Genomic DNA, 23,195 nt, shown 5'->3' with positions numbered 1-23,195 from the left:
GAAAAACAAGCACTACATGTACTCATCATCAAATTGGTATTAACTAATCAACACTAATGTACACATATGGTAGTAACATTCATCGAGTGTCGAGGGAAGAGGAAGGATGGGTATATTCACACCTAATGGGTGCAGTGTGCACCATCTGGGAGATGGACATGCTTGAAGCTCTGACTCGGTTCGGGTAAAGGCAATATCTGTAACCTAAACATTTGTACCCTTGTAATATGTTGAAATAAAAATAAATAAATAAAACGCAAAAGAAAGAAAAAAAGAACTGGATGAGATCAGAAGGCAGATGTTAGAAATAATGAGATCAGGGCACCACTTGCTTAGTATTAATAGCCAGAGGTCTTGAATCTTGCCCCAGACTGTGGCCATAACTCTGGAGTGTTCCCCAAGGGAGACATACACATGTGGTGTAATGGCAAAGGAAAGCAAAGTGCCACATTCTTCTAAGCCATACTTAGCACATACTCCTACTGCCCACTTGCCGTCTGTGCCTCTCCCGTGGCATATTTCTAGTTATCTGGGCTTGGATAAGCCTGTCTTCTTTCCTGACCACCACAAACCCAAGCCTGAATTTGACTACCGCTGCTGGGGGAGGACAGAAGATCCAAGTGGGAGAAGCACTAGGGTTGACTCACTGCTGCAGTGGCACAGGTGGGAGAGGAAGACCTGGAGAGCCACCCTCAAGGGCTTGTCCATTTGAAGCAGGGACCGATCCTCCTCTATGTACAAGAGATTTTCCAGTATTGTCAATCAAATTAGCATCTCCTCTTCTCTGGAGCAAGGAGGATTCAAGGAGGAGGATGGGAAAAAAGAAACACAGAGTCTCCCTCTTTGAGATCCCTATGATAAAGCTAAGTTTTATAAGGAATTTCCACCCAATATCAACATGCCCGAAGTCTCTATGGGAGACCCTTGCCAGAAAATTCCTGCTCACCTAAACTTGGAACTGGAATGTGGAAAAAGACTGGCAGAAAATTGGAGAATGTCTGGCTAATGGGCAGCAGCTCCTAATGAGAGGGAAGAGAGTAGGGATGCAAAGGTGTCCTGCTTGCTCTGAGCAGGGCAGTACTGATGGGCAGATTGAGGGAAGGAAGTTGTTCAGGAGACTAGATAGCAGAGATGAAGAGTCCAAAATCTGATACGAACTTCCCAGGAGTTCTAGAGATGGCTAGAGTGGGTCACATGCTGCAGGGATGAAGAACATGGAAGGACTGCTGTCACCCTTGGTCATTGGTAAAGACCAACCTGCTCGCATGAAGACGGTGGTGCCCTTCTCCTGAACCTCACCATCATGACCAGGGTCAAAGCCAGGGTGGCAGTGGTGATGGAGACAATCACACTAGTCAATGAAGTTCCCCTGCTGTCTTCTGACCCACTTGTAAGTGGCCTGGACCCTGGAGATCAAGACAAGTAAATCTCCGAAGTAGTCAGTCATTGCCAGTTTGCTAACTTTGGCATCCTGAAATTAAAGGACTAAGTACTTTAACTGGGTCACCTCTATTAGTGGGTAAAAAGCTGCATGGTTTTCATTCACTTCCTAAAAATGCTGCTATACATGGTGGCAATCAACAGAATTAGCCATGAGGAGGCAACATGGAAACCACTGAAGTCAAAACATAATCCCTCCTGGTTCCCCATCAGTAAGCAGAACAAAGTGGTTATGAGCACAAACTCTGAAGCCAGACTGCCAGGTTTGAATTCTGGTCCTGCCACTTAGTAACTGGGGGACCTTGGGGCAAGTTACTGTGCCTTAATGTCCTCATCTGTTATGTGGGGATTATAGAAGCTGGCTTCTAGGGTTGCAATGAGGGCTGATGTAGTCATTTGTGTAAAGCACTCAGAACTGTACCTGGTACCTGTAAGCTCCCCACCCCATACCTTTTCACAGTTATTATTAGAATCATGCTGTTTAGCAGTGATCGTCAGCACCTCCCAACTCAAATCGCATTGCTAGTGACAATACCTTTGACAATTCAATGCACAACTTTCTGCTCTTTTCCATACCTGTTATTTTTTCTTCCAGTAGTGAGATTACACTGAACATACTCTTTGCTTTTTAAGCTGACTACAGGCTGGGCACGGTGGCTCACACCTGTAATCCTAGCACTCTGGGAGGCTGAGGCAGGAGGATTGCTTGAGGCCAGGAGTTTGAAACCAGCCTGGGCAACATAGTGAAACCCCCATCTCTACAAAAATTTACGAATTAGCCAGGCGTGGTGGTGGGCGCCTGAAGTCCCAGCTACTCAGGAGACTTGAGGTTGCAGTGAGCTGTGATGACATCACTGCACTATAGCCTGCGTGACAGAGGGAGACCCTATCTCAAAAAAAAAAAAAAAAAAAAAAAAAAAAAAACTGACTACATTGAGACTATTTTTCTATTTCGTTTATTCTTTTCCAGCATCATTTTTAATGACTGCAGAATTGTGCAGATATTATTTAACCAAACATGTTTGATTTAATGCTTAGGTAACTCTTTCCCTTTTTAAAATGTATGCTGCCATAAATATCATTGAGCAAAAGCATTGCTCACAGGCACAATTTCGCCCCTTAGAATAAATTCTTAGGAGTGAAATTTCTAGTTCAAATGGCATGCAAGCTTGAAAGTGTTTGCTATTCCATACTATTGCCAAATTATCCTCCAGAAAGATTGTACCACCACCAGCAAGTAATAAAAAGCCAGTTTCAATGGGTATTGCAGTTTTTTAAGTTTTATTTTGTGCTTGTTCTTGACCTAAAGTTGAACTCTGTTATTTGGGAATTGACTTTTCTGAACTTAGTGCTGATTCTTGCTTTAACTGGAGCTTCCTACTGGAATGTCCAAGGTGGGCCCTCACTGACTTACACAACCCTGAGAGGCTGTTCCTTTGTCTTCTAGGACTAAAGGGGGAGAGCTCAGCCAAGTGCACAGTGATGGCAGGACCCTGGGAGCTGTCCCTACATCATCAGCAATCTTAGTCTTGCTAGTTTAATCACCTTATCCTGAAATGTGTCTTTGCTAGAAATTTGCTATTGTCAGAGACTTTCCACAGGCCAGACCAGTGAGAAGCAACACCTTTCCCTCATTCCCCACTGGACCGCCAGGGTCACCATCAGCAGACTTCAGAGTGACTTCCCTGACCCTGGGGGCATCGTCTTAGGCTGTGGTGGTGACCAAAGAGGAGACATGCATGTAAGGAGAAAGGCAGGAAGAAGTAGCCTTGAGAAAGAGCTCCAGATACAGTTTCACCAGCAGAGATTCTGAATTAGAAAATATTTTTTTAAAATTTAGGTTTAAACTACAAAATATGCAAAGAATTCTTTTGCCAGCCTCTCAGGAATAGCCCTCTTGGCTTCCATTTCCCCACTCACAAGATGTTGAGGACCAGGGCTTATAAGAAGTGGTTCAGGTGGCTGTGGTTTCATCTGAGCTTGATATATTACATGTTCCATGTTAGCCTACCTCAGAGGGTGGATTCCTGTAGAAATATTAGAGAACACAGAAAGATATAAACAGCAAAGTTGTAAACACCCCAAATCCCACCATCGAGATATAACCTCTGTTAGCATTTAGCATCCATCCAGAGATAGAGCTATAGCATGAGCATTCATTTATATGCATGTATATACATACATATCTAATTTTTACAAATATGAGATAATACTGAGCATGCTATTCTATAGCCAGTTTTCTAAAAGAATTGATTTTTAAAGACTGTGTTTTACTTATTCATTTTTAATTCATTCATTCATTAATACATACTTATGCAGGCTTGGTTGTGTTAGGCTTGGTTCTAGGCTAGAGGGATAAGCCATGAATGAGACAGACATAGTCTTGGCTCTTATGGAGTGTGCATTTTATTGGTAGCGACAGACCATAAACAAAGACAAGGAGAAGAAAATTTCAGGCGGTGGCATGTTCTCATGAAGAAAATACAATAGTAGTATATGGCAGTGGAGGGTGGGAGAAGATTGGATACCCAAGAAAGCCACCCTGAGGAGGTGACAACAAGTCAGCCATGTGACAATGGGAGCAGAACTTTCCAGGTGGAAGGAAGAGTAGCACCAAGACCCTAGAGTTAGAGTAGAGACAAATTTGTAAGGTTTAAGGAATGAAAAGAAGGCCAGTGTCACTGGAGCAGAGAGTGAGGAGGACCAGAGAGGTACAAGACGTGGTGCCAGATGAGAGGGGCCAATGAATCATGGATGGCCTTGCCTTGATTTTATTCCAAGTGACAAAGGAAGTCATTGGATAGTTTGTAAGATGCCACGTTATTTAACCAATCATTTCCTGTCTGATTTTTGGTTTTTGGTGTTGCACATATCTCTGTGAAATATCCTTTTGCAAAGATAATCTTCTCTGGACAAATTCTTTGTGATAGAGCCAATAAAAACTTTTGAAATACCTTTCCAGAAAGACAATTCTTATTTATAATTCTGTCAGAGATTAAAGAGAGGGTCTTTTTCCCAACACAGAACACATGATATTTTAAAATATGCTGAGGGGGAGGGAGAGAGAACATTTCATAAGTGGAAAATAGCATCTTAGTGCCTAATTTGCATTTCTCTGGTTATTAAAAATGTTGACCATTTTCCCAGTGTTTTGTTCTTTTTTCTTGAAGTGTTTATATTTTTCTTTACAAATCGTATTGATTTGTAAGAATTGTTTATTTAATAAGGATCTTAGCCCTTTGACATATATGTTGCCAATATTTTTCCCAGGTTGGCATTTGCCTTTAAGTTGTTATATTTATTTGGTACCATAAAAACCAGTTTTCAATTTTATGTAATGAAGTTTTATCAGTTTTGTACTTTGTGGGTTCTTTCTATGCTTTATGTTTTTAAAGTCCTTTTCTATCCTAAAATAAGAAAGTCACTTTATTTTCTCATGTTTTCACTTTTTATATTGCCTGTGTCCATCTAGAAATTATTTTGATGGATGGAAAATTTTCTACTTTTAAACCATGGGGGACAACAACAGCAGAAGGAATAAGCCCTCTTTCATTACAGACAAGTGGGCACAACCTGACTATGTGATAATTCTGACATTAACAGTGTAAAGAAGAGAAGTACAGATTTGAGTCCTCCTAGAAAACCAATGAAGTCATAAGAGATTTCTGTTCATAAGGCAGAAAATTATCATTTTTTTAACCTGAAAAGACAGAGTAATAGTCTATGATAAGGAAAAATTACCCAAGTATGTTTTAAAAAACACTGCAGTTATTAACAAAGTGGTAGATATTTCCTTTCCTTTAAAATCCCCTTGAGCCCTAAAGATATAGTTAATAAGGGGGGAAACTGTCAAAACTCTTATTAGTTGGTTGAGTTTTATTTTCTGCTCACAATTATATCATTTGAAATGCTGAGAAAATGGTTTTTGGAGAGCAATTTATCCCTATTAGAGTTTTAAATGTTCAAATCTTTGACTTAGCAGTTCTTCTGCTAGAAATTGACTCTATGGGTAGACCCACAAAAGTACATCTAAGATGTATGTAGTCGAAGATTCATTGCAGCCCTGTTTATAATAGCAAACGAAACACTAAATAATCTATTAGCAGCAGACTGGTAAAATAAATTCAGATGTGCCATGCGGTAGTCACAAAGAATGTGCCGGGACTCCATGTGCTGAAATAGAAAAATCTCTAAGATACATAACTAAGTGAAGTACACAGGCTGGAGAGTAGGTGTTTTCTGTTAAGAATAAAAGACTCCGACATATAACATGCTGGTGTATCCATTTTTTTTCTGATAGGATACATAGAGAACTAATAGCAATTGTTGCCTAAAGGAACCAAGCTCATCTGGATGAGGTGAAGAGAGAGTCAGCTGTTCATTTTATTCCCTTATGTATTGTGGGAATTTTTTCACCCTGTACATTTATTACTTATGTTTTTAAATGATTACTCTATTTGGGAAGGAATATTATGGGCTATTGATATTTCCTTCTTTATACTTTTCTATATTAAAAAAATGAATATATATCAGAAATATTCCCCAGATATTGACATCCAAGTAACAAACAAAAACATGATTAGCCAAAGTGAGAAAAGGCGTGTATGTCTCTGCTGGGAAATATGCTAATTTCTTGGAGTTTGTGTTCCCTTGTTGTCATCAGGATGCCGCACATTGTGTTCTCTTTCTATTTTTGTGCACACTATTTTGTTTTGCATTTCCAACTACGACAGCTATGTTGAGTTGTGCCCCAGCCCCTCTCCTGCTCTGTGGCTTGCTGCTCTGAGAACCACGAGAAGCCAATGGGATCGCTGCTTACTGCGAGGTCCGTGTGGTGTCCACTCTTGCTTCCTGCCCTGAGACATTCCCTCCAGGCCTGGCTCGTCTTCCTAAGGCAGGCCTGCCAGCTTAGTGGATCTCTCTGCCCCTTACTCGTCCTGTCCTCTAGTTTTAGGGTAATATATTCTGATATCCAGGGATCCCAGATTTAGAGAGTCTCCTCCATTCTTGATAAATTGAGAGCTTTCCCCGCTGCTGCTTCATCTGCATTGGTCCTTTTGAGATGAAAAGTTCAAATGGGAGAGAAATATTTCCCGTTTGCTTTCTTTATTAAATCATTCAATCCCCTGCAAATGTCTCCTACAGCTATTGAAGTACATGAATATATTGGTTCACCAGGCATTGCTGAAGGTTCCAACTCCGACTTGACCTATTTTTGTTTGGAATTGAGAAATGCCCATGGATTTTGTAAGAAGCCTCCTTGGAAGGTGGAGGGATTTGACATCAGAATGTTTTGTGTTTTCAACAGCTCATATGCTCTGTAAGGCTTTTGGCATATAAATGTGAAGATAGCTAATGTGTCTCATGTGTCCTGAGTGGAGTTCACTCTGAGAGCTAAGCAAAGGTTAGTAGCTCTCAACATGTCTCTGCTCATGGGAAAGCACTCTGGAGTCAGTCTGTCTAAGTTTCTACTCCAGTTTGGCCACTTCTGAGCTCATGACCTTGAGCACTTTATTCACCCTAGCTAAGCTTTGGTTGTTTCATCCATAAAAAAGAGGATAGTAAAGGTACCTACCTCAAAGTGTTATGAGGATTAAGTGAAAAGCTGAAGGGAAGTCCTTACCATAATGCCTGACACATAACAACGATAGTTGTCATTATTATTATTATCATTACTGCCATCATCACTGTTATTGTTAGGTTCAACCACTACAGAACAGAATTTTGGTTCCATGAGTAAATTTCAGTTGTGTAGACAAAATTCTAAGCCAAAAACTTGGTGCTGGGTACCAAGAAAGAGCATTCACTTATTGAGTCCCTGCACGCTACCAAGTGATGTGCACGGTTCCATCTTTACTGTGACTCATTTCAACCCTTCAGTAGTACCTTAAGGCATTTCCATTTCCATGTTTCATACTTTGTTCCAATTCTGTTTGACATTTTACTAGCCATGTGACCCTATCTCCCTGTGCCTCAGTTTTCTCCTCTGCAAAATGGGGATAATGATAGCACCTAACTCATTGGGTTGTTGTCGAGATTAAAAATGTTAATCATGCAGAACAGTGCCTGGCACGCAGTAAGCAACATGTAAATGTTTGCTAGCATTACTTTATAGCTGAGGAAGGGCACATGTGACAGTCTAGAACATGTGAAGTCATTGCTCTTCTTAACGTTGTGAAATGTTAGTGATGGGAAGACCCTTAGAGCTAAGCCGGTCCAACTACTCACTTCACAGGTGAGTGACTAAGGCCCACAGACAACAAGGGATTTGTCTAAGTCACCCAGGGAGTTAGTAGCAGAGCCCCTACCTGACGCCTCGTCTGCTGACTCCTAGTTCAGTGCTCATGTGGCTTCATGGTGGGAATAATGCAACATGTTGAGGGTGATGATATAGAAATGACATTCTGCAGGTGAATTTAATTCTGTTATTCCTGGCTTTTGGAACTTTCTCAGAGTCCTCTACCAGCCTACCCACCTTTACAGAAAGTGCTGGATTTTTTCACTACAATAGGCTTATCAACATGATGTCATGAAGCAGATCTTGTTATACTCTCATCACAGCTTTATCACACCCCTCTCCTCCTTGGTCTTCAGAGGTGACCAAAGGGAAGCACTTCTAGCAAAGCATGTGATGCTATGACATGAAAGGAAAAGTACAGCTATGTGTTGAAATAATTACTTCAAGATAACACTGGGGGCAGACCTTACAAAATACTCTTAAGGTGTAATCCACATGGACTGTAAAGTATGTACAAGGGTCCTCAAACTAAAAACTCTGCCATATTGTGCATTTGACTTGGCGCTAATAGACCAGTTACATCAACCTTTCAGTGAAATTAATAACAATATTGCATCTAAACTCCCTATGATGTTTCTTAAGGTTTCAGGTGTTAAAAGTACCTCTTCCAAAAGCCAGTATTGAAGTTTGAATTAATCAATGTCTTCTTTTTCTATTTAAAATTCTTCTCTTGACTATATAATTTCCATTAAAAACAAAACATCAAGGTAGAGAGTAGAATGATAGTTACTAGAGGTGGGGAAGGATGGGGATGAAAGAGATTGGTTAATGGATACAACATACAGTTAAATGGAATAATAGCTAATGTTCATATACAGCTATTAAAGTACAAGTATTAATTTTAAAAAAAAAGAGCTAATGCTTGATAGCACAGTCGGGAAACTATAGTCAACAACAATGTATTTTATATTTCAAAATAGCTGGAAGAGAGGACCAAAAATGTTCCCAACACATAGAAATGATAAATACATGACATGATGGATACCCTAAATACCCTGACTTGATCATTGCACATCCTATGCGTATAACAAAATATTACGTGTACTCCATAAATATATACAAATATTATGTATCAGTAAACAAACAAAACAAAACAGGCAGTCCCCTCTTTTACTAATAGATGGCAAGCTCAAGGCCAAATAATCAGTTACGTAAATGGAAATCTTGGTCAAAACTAAGCAGTGATGAATGAATAGAGTCGTAGAATTCTCCACTTCAAATGGGGATGCTGTAAGGTTAAATGGGTGTGTGGCTGGGCAGAACAATGTAGAAAACCTAGTTTTCTTGTCCTTCTGACCACGCCTTTTAAGGTTATCATTTAAACTGGCTCCAAGTTCTGTTCCTTAGTTTTGCAGGATCAGAAAAATCACATCCCATCTTAGTTTTCAGTACACTCATCTGGAGACCCAAGTGCCAGTTTATTCATTTTTCTGTGGATGGACATTTCAGGGGCCTTAACAGGTGTCATCTCTCCATTCAGCTGATGCCTTGGGAAGCCTGAATATAATCAGGATCGTGATTGTTGACCTTGAATTTGGAGCTAGGAGAGGGAGTTTTAATATCTAGTGACATTGAGGTAAGATAACTGATTTCTCTTAGGGATGTGTCTGCTGAGTGAACTCAATTTTCATAGTTAGGTGGATGGGTGATTGGACAAAGCCAAGTGGGCACATCTTTGATTTTCTTATGCTTGATCCCTCAGATTCTCAGACTTCAGACAGACCATCTGCCTTTTTCCCCTTGGATATATAAATAGCATCGACTCTGCAGCAGCACTAAATAGATAATTATAACCCAACTATGCCTGAGACAACATTCTGATTCCCTAATAGAAAAAGCTTTTTGGGTCCCTGCTTGCAAGTTGGTTTTTCATAATTTAATTCTCAACATGTCACCTTTTTCTTGGTGTAACCTATGTAAAACCTGGGCACCCTGGCTATCAAGTTTTAGCATGAAGTCACATTCAAAGAAATGCAATCTAGTTGGCAACAGTAATTCCAGTATCCTTACTGCAATCTTGTGGAGAACATCAAAGGCAATTCATTCCATAAGCCACAGTAAAATACCTGAAGAGTCTCTTTTCTTGATTTTCTGATCTTAGTATCTCAGCCTCTCCCTTTTAAACTCTTAAACTTCAAACTCTCTCAAGCCCTTTCAGTTCTTTGCTTCTTTATTCCTTCTCTCTTTTTCTCGATCTTCAATTTTCCCCTTATCTACCTTCCCCCATTCCCTTTCCAAGTGCAAGCTATTTAGGGCAGTCTGTTTCTTGCAGTTTTTTTTTTTTTTTTTGTACTTTAACCTCTTTCTCTGATTCTTCATCACAAAAGCCTAGGAACCAGCTGGTAAAAAAGTCACTTACAAGGTGTATATGAGGATGAGGGGCACAAAATTCCCTTTAGCTCTCCATGGAAGGAGTCAAGGCAGGATTCTCTTCATCTAGCAATAGGAGGAATAAATATTGCAACATTTACAATTTATTATAGTTTCTTTTCTCCCTCTTATCCAAATTCTGGGATCTCCTGAGTAGGTCTTCTTATTCCTTCCTACTGTTGTGCCCTGGGATGCTAAATATCACCCAAGTCAGGATAAGGCTTCGGGGGAGAAAAGGAATTGCCATGTCCCTGCTTCTGACTGCACTCCCTGCTCAGCCTCTTCCCCTCTTCCTGTTTCTCACAAACTCTTCTGGGACATCCCTCTTCTCTCTGGCCATCACCCTGCATGCCCAGGTTATAGCACAGCCAGCAAGGGGGGAGAGGGTGGAAATAGGCTTCCCTAACTGCAGGTACCTTTAATACCTATCTTCCCGTCTTATTTATTAGCCACCTTTGAACAGAAGTGTGTTTCATTCTCTATGGGTGCCCCTTACTCTACTTATAGTTTACAGCGTTCGTAATATTGCAATACTTCCAGAAAATACTTGCCAGGAAAATATATCATTTACAGAAAGATAATGAAAGTGGCTTGCTAGGCCTCCCAGATAGTGGAGGAATTTGGAGATCTTCCTGGATTGAGATCACTTCATTCCAGATGTCTCTTGAGGCACATTCCCCCTGAATGGTTTGCTACTGTCAGCTCATTATGCTTGTCCGTGGAATTTCTACTTCCCCCAGCCTTTTTCCCCACAATGAGCTTTCCATGGTTCTTTCTCAGAATTAGGTTTTTCAACTCTTTTCTCCTATGCATAGCAACAGTGATCTATTCCATATGGGTTAATGTCTTCAGCATTAGGACACTTCTGGTTTTATGGACTGATGGTTAATGAGTTTTCAATAGTATATTTTGCTGCCATTGAAGTCATGAGTGCAAATACATAATTCATTTGAATGAAGGATGTGGATAAACAAATATAATCAGAGGAGAACACAATATATAGTTCATTCAGAAACACTCACCAGGCATCCATTACTTGTGTTCTTCACACAATGTTCCAGGCTTTAGAAATGCATCAGCCAAGATCCTTGTCCTCGAGGAGCCCATAGTTTGTTAGAGGGAGAAGATGTGTGCACAGTTAAGTGTAGAAAGGGCTAATGTACTCAAGATACTAATGTAGAAAAATCCATAGCCAGTAAAGAGGGGAGAGAAAGGAGGGAGTGATGGGTCTATTTGGAGGCAGGAGAAAAGGCTTCTATATTTGTCAGTACTTTTTGAGTCGTAAGTGACAGAAACATCACACAAACTAGCTTAAGCAAAAGGGAGACTTATTAGTGTATATAAGTTAGGAAGCCCAGGGATGGCTCTGGCTTCATGTGTAACTAGATCTGGGACTCAAACAATGTATTAGGATCCTTTTTTCTCTGTCTTTTAACTCTGCTTCCTTCTGCGTGTTGGCCTCATTTTCTCCAATATAGATACATTTCTTCCACGTGGCGTGGGAAAATTGCCACTCAGAAGTACATTGTCTCAGCTTAACCCTAGGGATAGGTTATTCATGTGTCTGTCCCTAGAAATGTCTCTTATTGGTCTTGTTCGGTTCACTTAGCCATCCCTTGGATCGGTAGCTGTGGCAAAGAGATAAAGTCGTATGATTGGCCCAACCTGGCTCACACGCAAGTCCCAGTGGCAGGGATGTGCTGGGGTATATGGGACTGACCATGACTGGCATTTCCACCAGAGCCATTTACAGTGAGGGTAGATGTGTTCCCCAAGGAAAAAAGACTGGACAGATCAAAATGGACAGGTGTTCACTATATCTTCATTGATATTTAAACTGTGCTGTCAAAGATGAACACGTTTTTGCCAAATGAAGCAGCAAGGGACATCCGTTATTATTAGAGGAAGCAGTAAGGGCAAACCTAGGAAGACATGAACCAGCCTGGAAGATTGGGAGACTGCAAGTAGCTGCCGAAGTTGAAACGTGAGAAGCTGTGAGATAGATGGGAGCCTCCTTGGCCAGGCTGAAGAACTTGCTCTTTGCACTAGGCACTGGGGAAACATTCTGGGTTTTAGGCAAGGGGTGGAAGTGATCAGATTTCCATTTGAGAATATCACTTGGGCAGCAATGTGGAGGGTGACTTGGAGAAGCCAAGCCTTGGAGGCAGGGAGACTAGTAAGGAAACCCCTTCAGTAGTCCCGATAGAGGTGAGGTTTAAGCAGTTAAAGTCTATGGAGTGCTAAAGGTACTAATGTAGAATAGTCTTTTCCCATCTACTGTCATATGTTATTGGACATATTCTGGGATCAAGTAGCATCAATTATGCACCATTGATTAGAGTTCTTTGGTGAATGGTAAATTCCTAAAATACTGATGTGTCTTATTTTGGCAGGGAGATTATATCCCTGACTTGGTGGTTACGTTCTAGTGGCTCAAGATTATGAGCTAATATTTCTTAAAGTCTGGGCTTTGCACAGAAAACCTGGTTATAACACAAATTATTATCGCATTGATTTGAATAGTAGTGGTGTAATCACATCTGCAGAAACGTAGTAACTACATTAAATAAATGCTTCCATTAACACAGAGCACTGCAGCCAAGCTTTACATTATTGTCTTCTCTGGGATTTGGCTGTTGCATTGTAAAATGCCGTTATGTCTTGTCTAACAAGTTTCTCCCTGCATATGTGAGCGAAGGAAAATGATTCAGTGCAGTCAATGTCTCCGTACACTAGCTCTGTACACTTTGGAAACAAAACATTACTGAGGAAGCTATCCTAAGAGCAGGCTTTTCTGTTCTCATGAATCACATTCATGTGGTATTTATTGTCTGCACTGGAGAAGTATGGAGAAGAAAAATATGAAGGGTCCACTCTAATGGAAAGGTTATGATGGAAATGCAAGCATAATACATCCCTTTAAAGCCAGTTTCTAGGCATTACCTAGAAATGAACATTTGGCAATCAGAATAATAGCAAGTAACATTAATTTAGTGCTTACTGTGTGCCAGGCACTGTTATAGGCCCTTTACATGCATCAACTCATTTAATCCACACCCTGTATGGTCTGGGTACCATTATTATCTCCACTTTATGTGGGAGAGCACTGAGACTCAGAGAGCTGAAAGAACTTGCCAGAGGTCACTCAGGTAGCAAGTGGTAGGGCTGAGAGTGGGACCCAGGCAGACAGATTACAAACTTCATATTTCCCATAACCTCGGTGAGCCCCACCCACATGCAATGCTCCGCACCAAGGCTAGTTGAAGCAAAGATCGCCCATCTCATTTGCATTGCTTGGTATATCCAACTGTGTGATTTGTCCTACAAAATTTGAAATTACATCGCATTATTCATGTATTATCATTTTGATAAAAGAATAACCCTAGAATTTCCTACTGTTTTATTCTATCACATTTGCAGTTTGTAATAACCTGTCTTTTGGACTGAGACATCTTTATTCTTTGTCTCCAAATGAAAACTGCACAGAGCATGGCTCTGTGTGTGTGTGTGTGTGTGTGTGTATGGAAACCGCCTATTCTTTTGGATTAAATTTTGCAGCCTAGCTGAGTGAGGAGAATTTCTCCCACTCTTTGAGCCCACAGCAGACATGTTAGGAGACTGCTGCTGCTTGCAACACACCCAGAGACGGTGGGGCAGGTGACGCTGCGTGTGTGCTCGGTGTCTCTGGAAGTGTCTATACAGATGTGTGCTGCTGCTGCTTCTGCTTCCTGCCTTAACATTTCTGGAGCCAACACCCACCCACTCTTATAGCCTCTCTCTCTTTATTTTCAAGGAAAAAAGAAAGAGGCAGACAGAAATAGAAGGCAAGCGACAACAGCTTGACGAGCAGATACTTCTGCTGCAGCATTCCAAGGTAAGCGCTGATCCCAGGAACCCATTCCATTATTAGACATGCAGATCACACTCCGGAGAGCCGGGCAGAGCCTGCCCTGCCGTGAAGGCACTGCCGCCAACCGAACCAGCCTTTTTCATTCAATCAGGAAACCATCTCTTGGCTTTTCTTGTGAATTTCTCCAATTCAGGGCATTGTTACAGCATTCCAATTTCTGCAAGCATGAGATTACAGCGTGCATGTGGACGGGGTGGAGGGTGTGTACATGTGAAATGTGGTGGCTATATATAGCAATTGGATGAGAATACTCCACAGGGCGGGTGAGGTTGTGTGCCAGGGCTTTTCTCCTGTGCATAGGTGCTGGGTGTGTTTGCTCAGAGGCTCCAAAAGGTACATTTAACAGAATGGGGTTTTTTTCATTAAAAATATTAACATTTTCTGTCTTGATATGGAGAAAAGGGAGATAAAACAGTGTGATCTAAGCATACAGCCATGTATTTCAGATTATTCATTTATTTTATTTCTACCTTAGCAATTTTGAAAGTGTTCTGTGAGAATAAGCAGTTGGTCAAAGATGGCTTTTATATGATTTGACTTGGTTGGGTCTCCATTGCACCATGTTAAAAAGAGAGGGGAAAAGAGAGAGAGTGCGTACGCGGGAGAGCTGTTTATTTTTTCTTTAAAACATAACGTGCCTTCGCAGTTTACTGGAGGATGTTGGGGAAAAAACACATAATGCACTTAAGCCTTGCAATTGATTATAGCCCAGCAGAAAGCTCTGTCACTGTCACAAGGATCCCACTGGTTGCAGAATGTTGCTTTCTGCCTGTCCAGAGAATAATGTGACCACATTCCATTCCCGTGGCCAGCAAGGAGTTGCTGTGTGCCTATGACTGTTCCTGGGCTATTGGGGGGTTTTTGGTTTGTTTGTTTTTGTTTTTAGGAAAACCTTCCACTGCTCATCTCATGTTGCTGTGACATTGTGTGCACAGAATTGCATTGCTCAGAGGGCTGAGTGGGAAGGTGGCACTGACTTTTGGGGTGATTCTGGGTATAGATTACTTGGATGTTTTTAAATAAGGTGGACCTTTATGGTTGCATTTCTCGTTCTTCTCTAGAAAACAGATTTGTGCTAAATGAATCCCCAAAATGAGACTCACCAGCAAGCTGGTTACTGATTTCAAATAGCAGCATGACCTCTATCTGCTTAGCATGTGTATCAGCTCACCATCAACTTTAAGCAGAGAAATGTGCTTAAAAGGAGGAAAAGCAGCATGATACTGAGAATATTACTAATTTCTGTTCATCCTGTAAATTCATTTACAGACCTCTTTTTATAGGAGCTTGCACTATATCCCATATGCTGTTGCTCTGTCCTTACTACATTCCTGAGGGAGGATTGAGGGCTAAAATTAGTATCCTCTTCTTGCACAGAAAGGGCTTAAAAACACTTAATAGAACTGAGTGAATTGTTCAAGGTCAACCTGGACACAGCTGGGTCTCTGGCTCAGAGTACAATCAATTCAGTACAGTACTTGTGGGAGACCAAAATGTACTAAAACCTCAGTGAATTCTTGGTTAAAGGTGAACTTTAAAATAAGAGGACTGAATGAATTAGAGGCTGCTTTTGACTAGACAGCTTCTCATCTCTTTAAGGTTGATATAATTCTTTACTTTTGCATTCCTTGAATCCAAAATCAGGCTAAGAACATACGTCAGAATATCAAGGGTTTTTGTCCCTCTTGTCATTCTGGGTGCCACATAAGATAGCAAGGGCTTGTTTATCGCTGATGTCCAACACAGTGTTACTATATTCTGTTCATATTCCATCTATCCATTTTTCATCCGCCCATCCATTCATCCACCCACGCATCCATCCATCTATGCATTCAATCAACAGAAACAACAGTAAAAATTAGTTCGTTTTGCATGGGGAAGCAGTGAACTTCCTTCAGGAACTTGGAAACAAGGAAATCAGATAGTTCTTTGTGATTATCCTGGTAAAATTCTCTGGCAGTTGATGAGATTGGCTATTTAACCTACTTTCACCAAGGTTATCTTGTTATTGCAGGGGTTGGGGGGCAGGGGTGCTGGGGAATTCTGGAGGTGATTGTAACGTAGTAAGTGGAAGCCAATGCATTGTATTTTTCTTGCTCTGGGAAAGGCTTGTGTGGACGAAATGAGGGTGGATTGTTAACGTTGGACATTGAGAAAGGACATCTCAAAATTAGCTGGTTGTGGTGGTGGCTGAGGCAGGAGGATTGCTTGAGCCCAGGAGTTTGAGGTTGCAGTGAGCTATGATGTCGCCAATGCACTCTAGCCTGGGCAACAGAGTGAGACTCTGTCTCCAGAAAAAGAAGAAGAAAAAGAAAAAGAAAAAGGAAAAAGAAAGCTCAGAGATTCCAAAGGTGGCAATGTCTGTCTGGTACTACCTGCAGAGAGACCTCCATCCCTGTGAGGTACCGAGTTTCTGCATGCTGATGAGGTGGGGTCAGTGGTAGAGTGAGGAGGTCCTTAGGCCTCACTGTGGCTCAGGTGAAACTTCCTTCATGACTCTGCCTCTCTTGTTTTGAGTCCATCCTTCCTAAAATAATTGAGTCATTTCAACATAAAGAAGGAGGTGCCTGATTGAGAGATATGGTCTCTTCAGGCATGACAAAGGAGTATGTTCCACTTCAGATCAATGAGCTGTTGACTGAACTTGAACAGGGTGAGTCCTCTTCCCTGTGGGATCATTCATTTTCCAGTTTGGTGGCCTCACCCCTGGATGGAAGTAAATTCACTGAAGTTCTGTTTTCCTCCTCCGTGAGCCTCTCTTGGTCGAGAGGCTGCCAGCTTTCTCCCGGCAGCACTGGAGGCTTGTCATCTTCTCATCCGCCCTCAGTAATAGTCATTATTTCTTTGACTGCCTAGTGTGTGCCTCGTGCTTTACATACTTACCCTCAGTAATGTCCATAAGCTAGATGTTACCCTCCCCATCTTGCAGGTATAGAAATGAACTCATGGGGTCAAGGAGTTTGCCCAAGAACATAAAGACTATAAGCGTGAGGGAGCCTAGGTGGAGCCTCAGGGCTGTCTGCTTTCAAAGACCATGTTCTTTCTAGACACTGTGCTCTTTGAAAGGAATATTGCCTTTGAATAATTTGTCTAGAGAGATGCCAATGACCATCATTGCTGTCTCTCTTACTCTAAGTGTATTTTCATGGACTCTAGAAAATTTAGATTGTGTGGAGACATGTCACAGTGATTAAATTCCTTGAAGTTCTCAATATTAGGAAATATGTCAGTAATCAATATTTATTTCATTAATTTACAAAATCCTAGATGCTTTCTAAGGAAAAAAATATTCTCAGTGCAAAGGTAAATGGGAAAACATTGGAGTTAGGTTTCATATTTATTAAGATGTAATTTTCATATTATTTATATAATTCTCATATTCCATATCTTAAGATATAATTCTCACATATGAGAATTATATAATTGTCTTATTAAATAGTCTGTGGACACTTATTCTTAGGCAATGACATGAATTATTTAGACAGATTCACTGGTCTCTGGCCAAAGGAAATAAATAGAATGTAAGACAATAGTCTCAGGACTGGCATATTTGTTTAATAAACTTGCTCATTGAAATATTTAGGAGTATATAGGGAGTTAACCCACAAAATGGCATATCGTTGCCTTATATATGGACTGTAAGCAAATTCTATAACACAATGAAGGACCAAAGTATAAAATGTTGAAATATTACCTGCCACACCCCAGTGATTAGGAAACCTCAAGTTACTTTGAAGTCGTGGGTAAATTAAACTCAGATTTCTTTTTGCAAGATTCTTAGCTATAGTTAGTATCCAATATTTGTGATGTAAGAATTTTCAAGAAATATAAGTAGAACCAGTAAGCAATTTTGATAGCAATATTCTTTTGCTGACTATAAAAGGAAGGAATATATGATCATCACAAAAAATAAATTTAACAGTACACGAAAATGTAAAGAAAAAAATATCAACTGTATACTCACCACCCAGATAGAACTCATATGGGGGTATATCCTTCTGTACTTTTTCTTCCTATATATTCCTATAGATTAAGACATGTAACCCTTATTCACAGGGCTTAACAACCTGGGGGTAACGTGAAATTATATTGATATCAGTATCCAAATTACATTAACTTTTATCTCTTTTTTGATTTTTATATACGGGTTTTTTAAATTCCCATACAAATTTTATATTGTTTTTTATGAAATCACATCTAGCATGCTTTTACTTTGAGATTACTGAATTTGATGTCATCCTTGGAAAGAACCTCCCCATCTCAAATACTTACCAGTGATGTTCCTTATACTTCAATAGTATTAATCCATCTAGAATTTATTTTCCTATAAGGTATGAAGTTAGGGATATAACTTTACTTTTTGTTAATGCTGAGCCACTTGTCTCAATATGATTTATTGATTAATTCATCCCTTCCCTCACTGACTCAAATGTCTTCTTTATCACATACATAATTCTCACTTATACTCGAGTCTATCATTTGTAGATTCTTTTTATTCCATTAGTCTGTCCATTCCTGTGCCAGTACCATTCTTATTTCATCCCCATAGCTTTTTAATATATCATAATATTTCATAAAGCAAGAGTTATCATTATTCTTCTTTTGAAAAATTGTCTTGGCTTTTTATTTCATGGAAAACAATTATTTATTTTTATTGTTTTTATAATGTGACTTGTGATCATGTGAATTTAAAAAAAAATAAATCAACTACTATATTATACCAGCACAGACAGAATTTAATATTTCCTTTTGCCCCTTGGTTGAATTGCCAGAGATTTGTCTATTTTATTGGTCTATTCAAGGTCCCAGCACAGAGTAGGCACTAAGTGTGTATTGCAACATGAATTCCTTTGGGACTGTCACATTTATAAAGATTTGTCTGACAGAGTCAGCACTGTCAGAATCAAATCGTTAATACCACATCTTCAATACATAAACTGCCTTTGAATTATTTATTCATGAGCAGGGAACCTTACTCAAGTTGTCTTCTAACCCAAGCTATGAAAATTGTCATTATATTTTAAAGACCACAGCCTTTTCTTTCAAGAAGACTGAATAAAAAACGATCAAAGAGTGAATTGTGACCCTGTGCAATATTTATTATCAACCCACCAAGGTCATTTGCTGAAGAGCCCCAAGGTATCAGGAGGCTTGCTACAAAGATGTTACAGTGTCTTTCACTATGTTGAACCTTTAGCACTAATTTTAGACTTTCCTTGGTTATTAGTATGTGTGAAAGGCCAATTTCAAATTGTAAAATATTGAACAGATAGGCACAGAATACAGTGGAAAGGAACTTTGTATCTCATCCCTTCTTTCCTTCAGGTCTTCACTTGAACTTTAGTGAAAGTTAAAACTTAATTTCTTGTATCAGAAGTCTTGTGGCAGCTTCTCCCTGTGCAGTCTGAATCATGTAACAAAATCTCAAAACCAAACCAACGTCTTATTGGGAGTCAAAGAGGAGGAAGGAAAGGGTGTGAGGGATTGGGGAAGGGGAAGAGGGAAAGGACATGGATGAATGACTGAAAACATAAACACAACTATTGCCCTGCCCTGAATTTAACCCATCTTCCGTAAGAGAATTGATTTTAGCCATATTCCAGACACCATTCATTCATGTAGCCAATATCAGCTTCAGCCAGATTACAGGTGAGTGAAACATTTGGAGTAAAAAGTAAAAATCATAAAAGTATAAGAAGGAATCACAGGTGAATATTTTTATAGCCTAAGGGTAAGGAAGTCTTATCTAAGTATGACATCAAAGCCAGACGTCATACTTAGATGTAAGAAAGTAAAAAGATTGCCAGATATGACTTTATAAAAATAACAAATGCCTGATCAGAAAAAAATTGGGGGCTTACTACCAGTCCTGATCCATCTCCCACTCTGCCCCACCACTGACCCCAGACACCCCTCACTGTTTACCTGGATCCCCTCAAAAAGTGGTTTTCTTTTCACAGTTCCCTGCTCTGTAGATGAAAATCTGTAGATTGAATTAGATAATCTCCGAGGTCTTTTTTAGCTTTACTAGTCTAAGATTTTACAGTATGTGTGCATGGATTTTCGATAATTCATTCATTAGACACGTACTTATTACCACCTATAGCCTCACATGTCAGCCTCTGTGGATGAATAAAAGATACAGCCCCGGACTGCCAGGGACTCGGGGGTGAGTGTGGAAGAGAGAGCATCAGTATGGAACCCGCTGTGAGAGGGGCTGGAAAACAGGCATCCACGTTAGGGAGTAGATCAGCGGTGACTGCTGACTTCGTAAATCCTATTTGGGGATTCTCGGGTGATCTTACACAGAGGCCGGACGCTAGAGTGCATGTTCTGACTTCAGACCCCACAGCCACACCTCACTACATTGGAGGCCATGGACAAGTTACTTAATATTAGCTCCTACCTCATGGGATTTCTGTGAAAGTTAAGTGGATTTATAAATCACGTAAAGCAGTAAGAGTTCTATAAGAATTATCATCACTGTCACCATCATCACCCAGTACCATGGCTTCAAAGATCATTTATGTATTGATGACTCCAGCCCAATTGCCCCTTGTGCGTTCCACTGCTTTCCTGACATTGCCACTTACACGGATGTCACTTTCATTTAGAAGCCTTCCAAGCTTAACATGCCCAAAATTAGAGTTTTGATTTTCTACTTTTCTATCGTTTGTTCTTCCTCTGGTCTTCCCGTCTCTGATTAATGATACCACCATGCACCCTTTTGTTCAAACCAATATCTATATGTTGCCTTTAATCCTTCCCTTTTTCTCATCCCCCACATCTAATCTATTGGCAAGTGACATTGATTCTACCTCTGAGATATGCCCCATGCCTTCCGTTCCCTCTGCTTTTGCTGTTTCCAGCTAATATGCTCTGTCACGTGAACAATGCTATAGACTCCCATCACTTGTGCTTCGTAATCCTGCCCCTCACAGGCTGTTCTTCCTGTTGAGCATAGAACAGACAGAAAACTCCTTAATAAAGCTACAGAATCCTGCCTAATCTAGTCCCTGTCTTCCTCTCTATCTTCAACTTTTTCTGCCCTCCTTCCCCACTGCCTCTCATTAGGGTCCAGCCACTTGGGCTTTTTTTCTGGTCCACAAACACACCAAACTCTGTCCCTTCCTCCAGGCCAGTACATTGGCCAGTCCCCCTGCCTGGAATGCCCCTGGGATCTCAGCTCAAATGTTCACGTCCTTGGAGAGCCCTTTCCTGCCTAAAGTGTCCTCCCTCGGTCCTTCTTTGATGCATTGTCCTGCCTACCTTCTCCCAGGCAGCATTGTACTCTGAAATTGTCCTGCATCCTTGTTTATTGGGATGAAGGCTCTGCGAGAGTAGGGACTTGCCTGTCTTCCTGATCTGGGTCTCAGGGACTGGCAGAGTTCCTAGCAGGTAGAGAAGGGATGGGGGAGCCACCGCTCCTGCGGTGGGGGTGCTGAAAGAGAGCACGAGGATGAGGAGTTCTATTTTAGACCATTGTGTTTGTCCAGCCAGCGAAACAGCTCATTTATTCTCCAAGCATTTGGTAGTCAGAGGTTCTTGTGCAGTACTGCTCCAATTGTGGCTCTCACACTAGCAACAGCAATGACAGCATCACATGGGAGCTTGTTAAAATTCAAATTCCCAGGTCCTACCTGCCTGCTGTGGGTGGGGCCCTGGAATCCTTGTCTTAGCGAGCTCTCCTGGTGATCTTTATGTTTGAGAAGCTCTGTTCTAGTTTTGTTTTCCAAAGCTGAGTGGACCAGTAGAGGAATAAACAGATTTACTTTAGGGACTGTCTTTGTCCTGCCTTCCAGAAGCCCCCATCAAGGCTCCGTTTGTCTGGCTGCCAACAACCCAGCCCCTCCTTCCTTGTCCCGACTCTTCATGGCTGCATCCATTTGACACATATGAAATTTGACAGTTGTTAGCACCTGTGAGCTATGATACATTTGAGGAGATGTATGTTATTTGGCCAGTAAGGACCAAACAAAGAGAAAACTTTTTTATGTTTAGTTTCATTTCTGTAGAGCTATGCTCATCACTAAGTTCTGAAACACTCAGGCAGTCAACACGAGCCAGAACAGTGCAGGGGAAACCCATAATTCCCGTTATATTCTGAGAGCCTAACCCATTTGGTCCTCAGGGCCAAAAGGAGGGAGATTTAGAGTAAATGTATTTGAATTGCTGGTTTCCACTGGCAGCATGACTTTGGAGCCAAGGGAAAAATCGACTATGCTTTTTTTTTTTTTTTTAATGTCAAAACACCATTGTGAAACAGACTTACTAAGAACAGTCCTATTACTTTTTTCTGTTAGAGCCACTCTTCTGGGTTCCTCCTGTTAGGGACGTTTTTGATGATGTCACTGCTGTCTCAAGGGAAGAGATAAGTAGAGGGACATGGGCCTCTGGGTGCCCAGGGTCACCAGGCTGCTTTGGACAGAAATGAGGGTGCTAGACTCTGCACTTGGTGGCAGAAGGCACTATGTGAAGAAGGGCAGAGGGAACATTCCTAAGAGCCGCCACTTCCTTGAGTTGCAAGAAGAGGTGGCTTCAGAACATCCCTGCTGGGTTGCAGAAGGCTATGACTGACCGGGGCTGCCCTCTAGAAGGGTCCTCATGCCAAGACTGGGGATGCCAGGATATCTGTCTCCTGAAATCCTAGGGTTTTTACCATCTGTGGTTTGGACCAGGTTAATGCCAAACAATTTAGCACAGAAAGCACTTGAAAGTGCAATCCCTGCCCCTCCCAAGTAGTTAGAGTGAAGGAAAATCCATTTACTCATTCATTCACTGGAACTGGGCTAGGTGCTAGAACAAATGCAAAGGTGAATAAGGGACAGTCCCAGCTTGGAGGAGCTGGTGGTCTAGCAGGGGAACAGATGTAAAAAGAAATAATTTGAGGACAGTATGAAAGTGCTATGTGGTATTGTCCCTGCTATATGAGACAGAGCAGAGAGATGCTGATCTTGCCAGCAGAGGTGGAGGAAGACTTCTCTGGTGGCATTCTACCTGCCCTTTCTCAGGTGAATGGAGGAGAGGCCAAGAAAACTGGACAAACATCAGCAATAACAAACATTTCTATAGTGCAAAGTATGTGCCCAACACTTTTAGTGTATGAACTAATTTAATTCTTATAACAACCCTCTGAGTTGGGCACTGTTGTCATCTCCATTTTACAGATGAGAAAAC

General features: G+C 40.9%; 1 protein-coding gene across 3 annotated transcripts in view; it reads left to right on the top strand.

Moving 5' to 3' along the window:
- The window catches only part of PALM2AKAP2 (PALM2 and AKAP2 fusion), a 307,655-nt gene that overhangs the window by 53,935 nt on the left and 230,525 nt on the right, over positions 1–23,195 (top strand). For all 3 annotated transcript variants that reach the window (XM_045562526.1, XM_045562525.1, XM_045562528.1), the window contains exon 2: positions 13,902–13,982. In XM_045562526.1, the coding sequence (XP_045418482.1) occupies positions 13,902–13,982 (81 nt within the window). The remainder of the gene's footprint in view (positions 1–13,901; positions 13,983–23,195) is intronic.

Source organism: Lemur catta, chromosome 10 (genome assembly GCF_020740605.2).
Source record: "Lemur catta isolate mLemCat1 chromosome 10, mLemCat1.pri, whole genome shotgun sequence".
Classification (NCBI taxonomy): domain Eukaryota; kingdom Metazoa; phylum Chordata; class Mammalia; order Primates; family Lemuridae; genus Lemur; species Lemur catta.
Note: the sequence above shows the minus strand (reverse complement) of the source record. Positions and strands in the feature narration are given on the sequence as shown.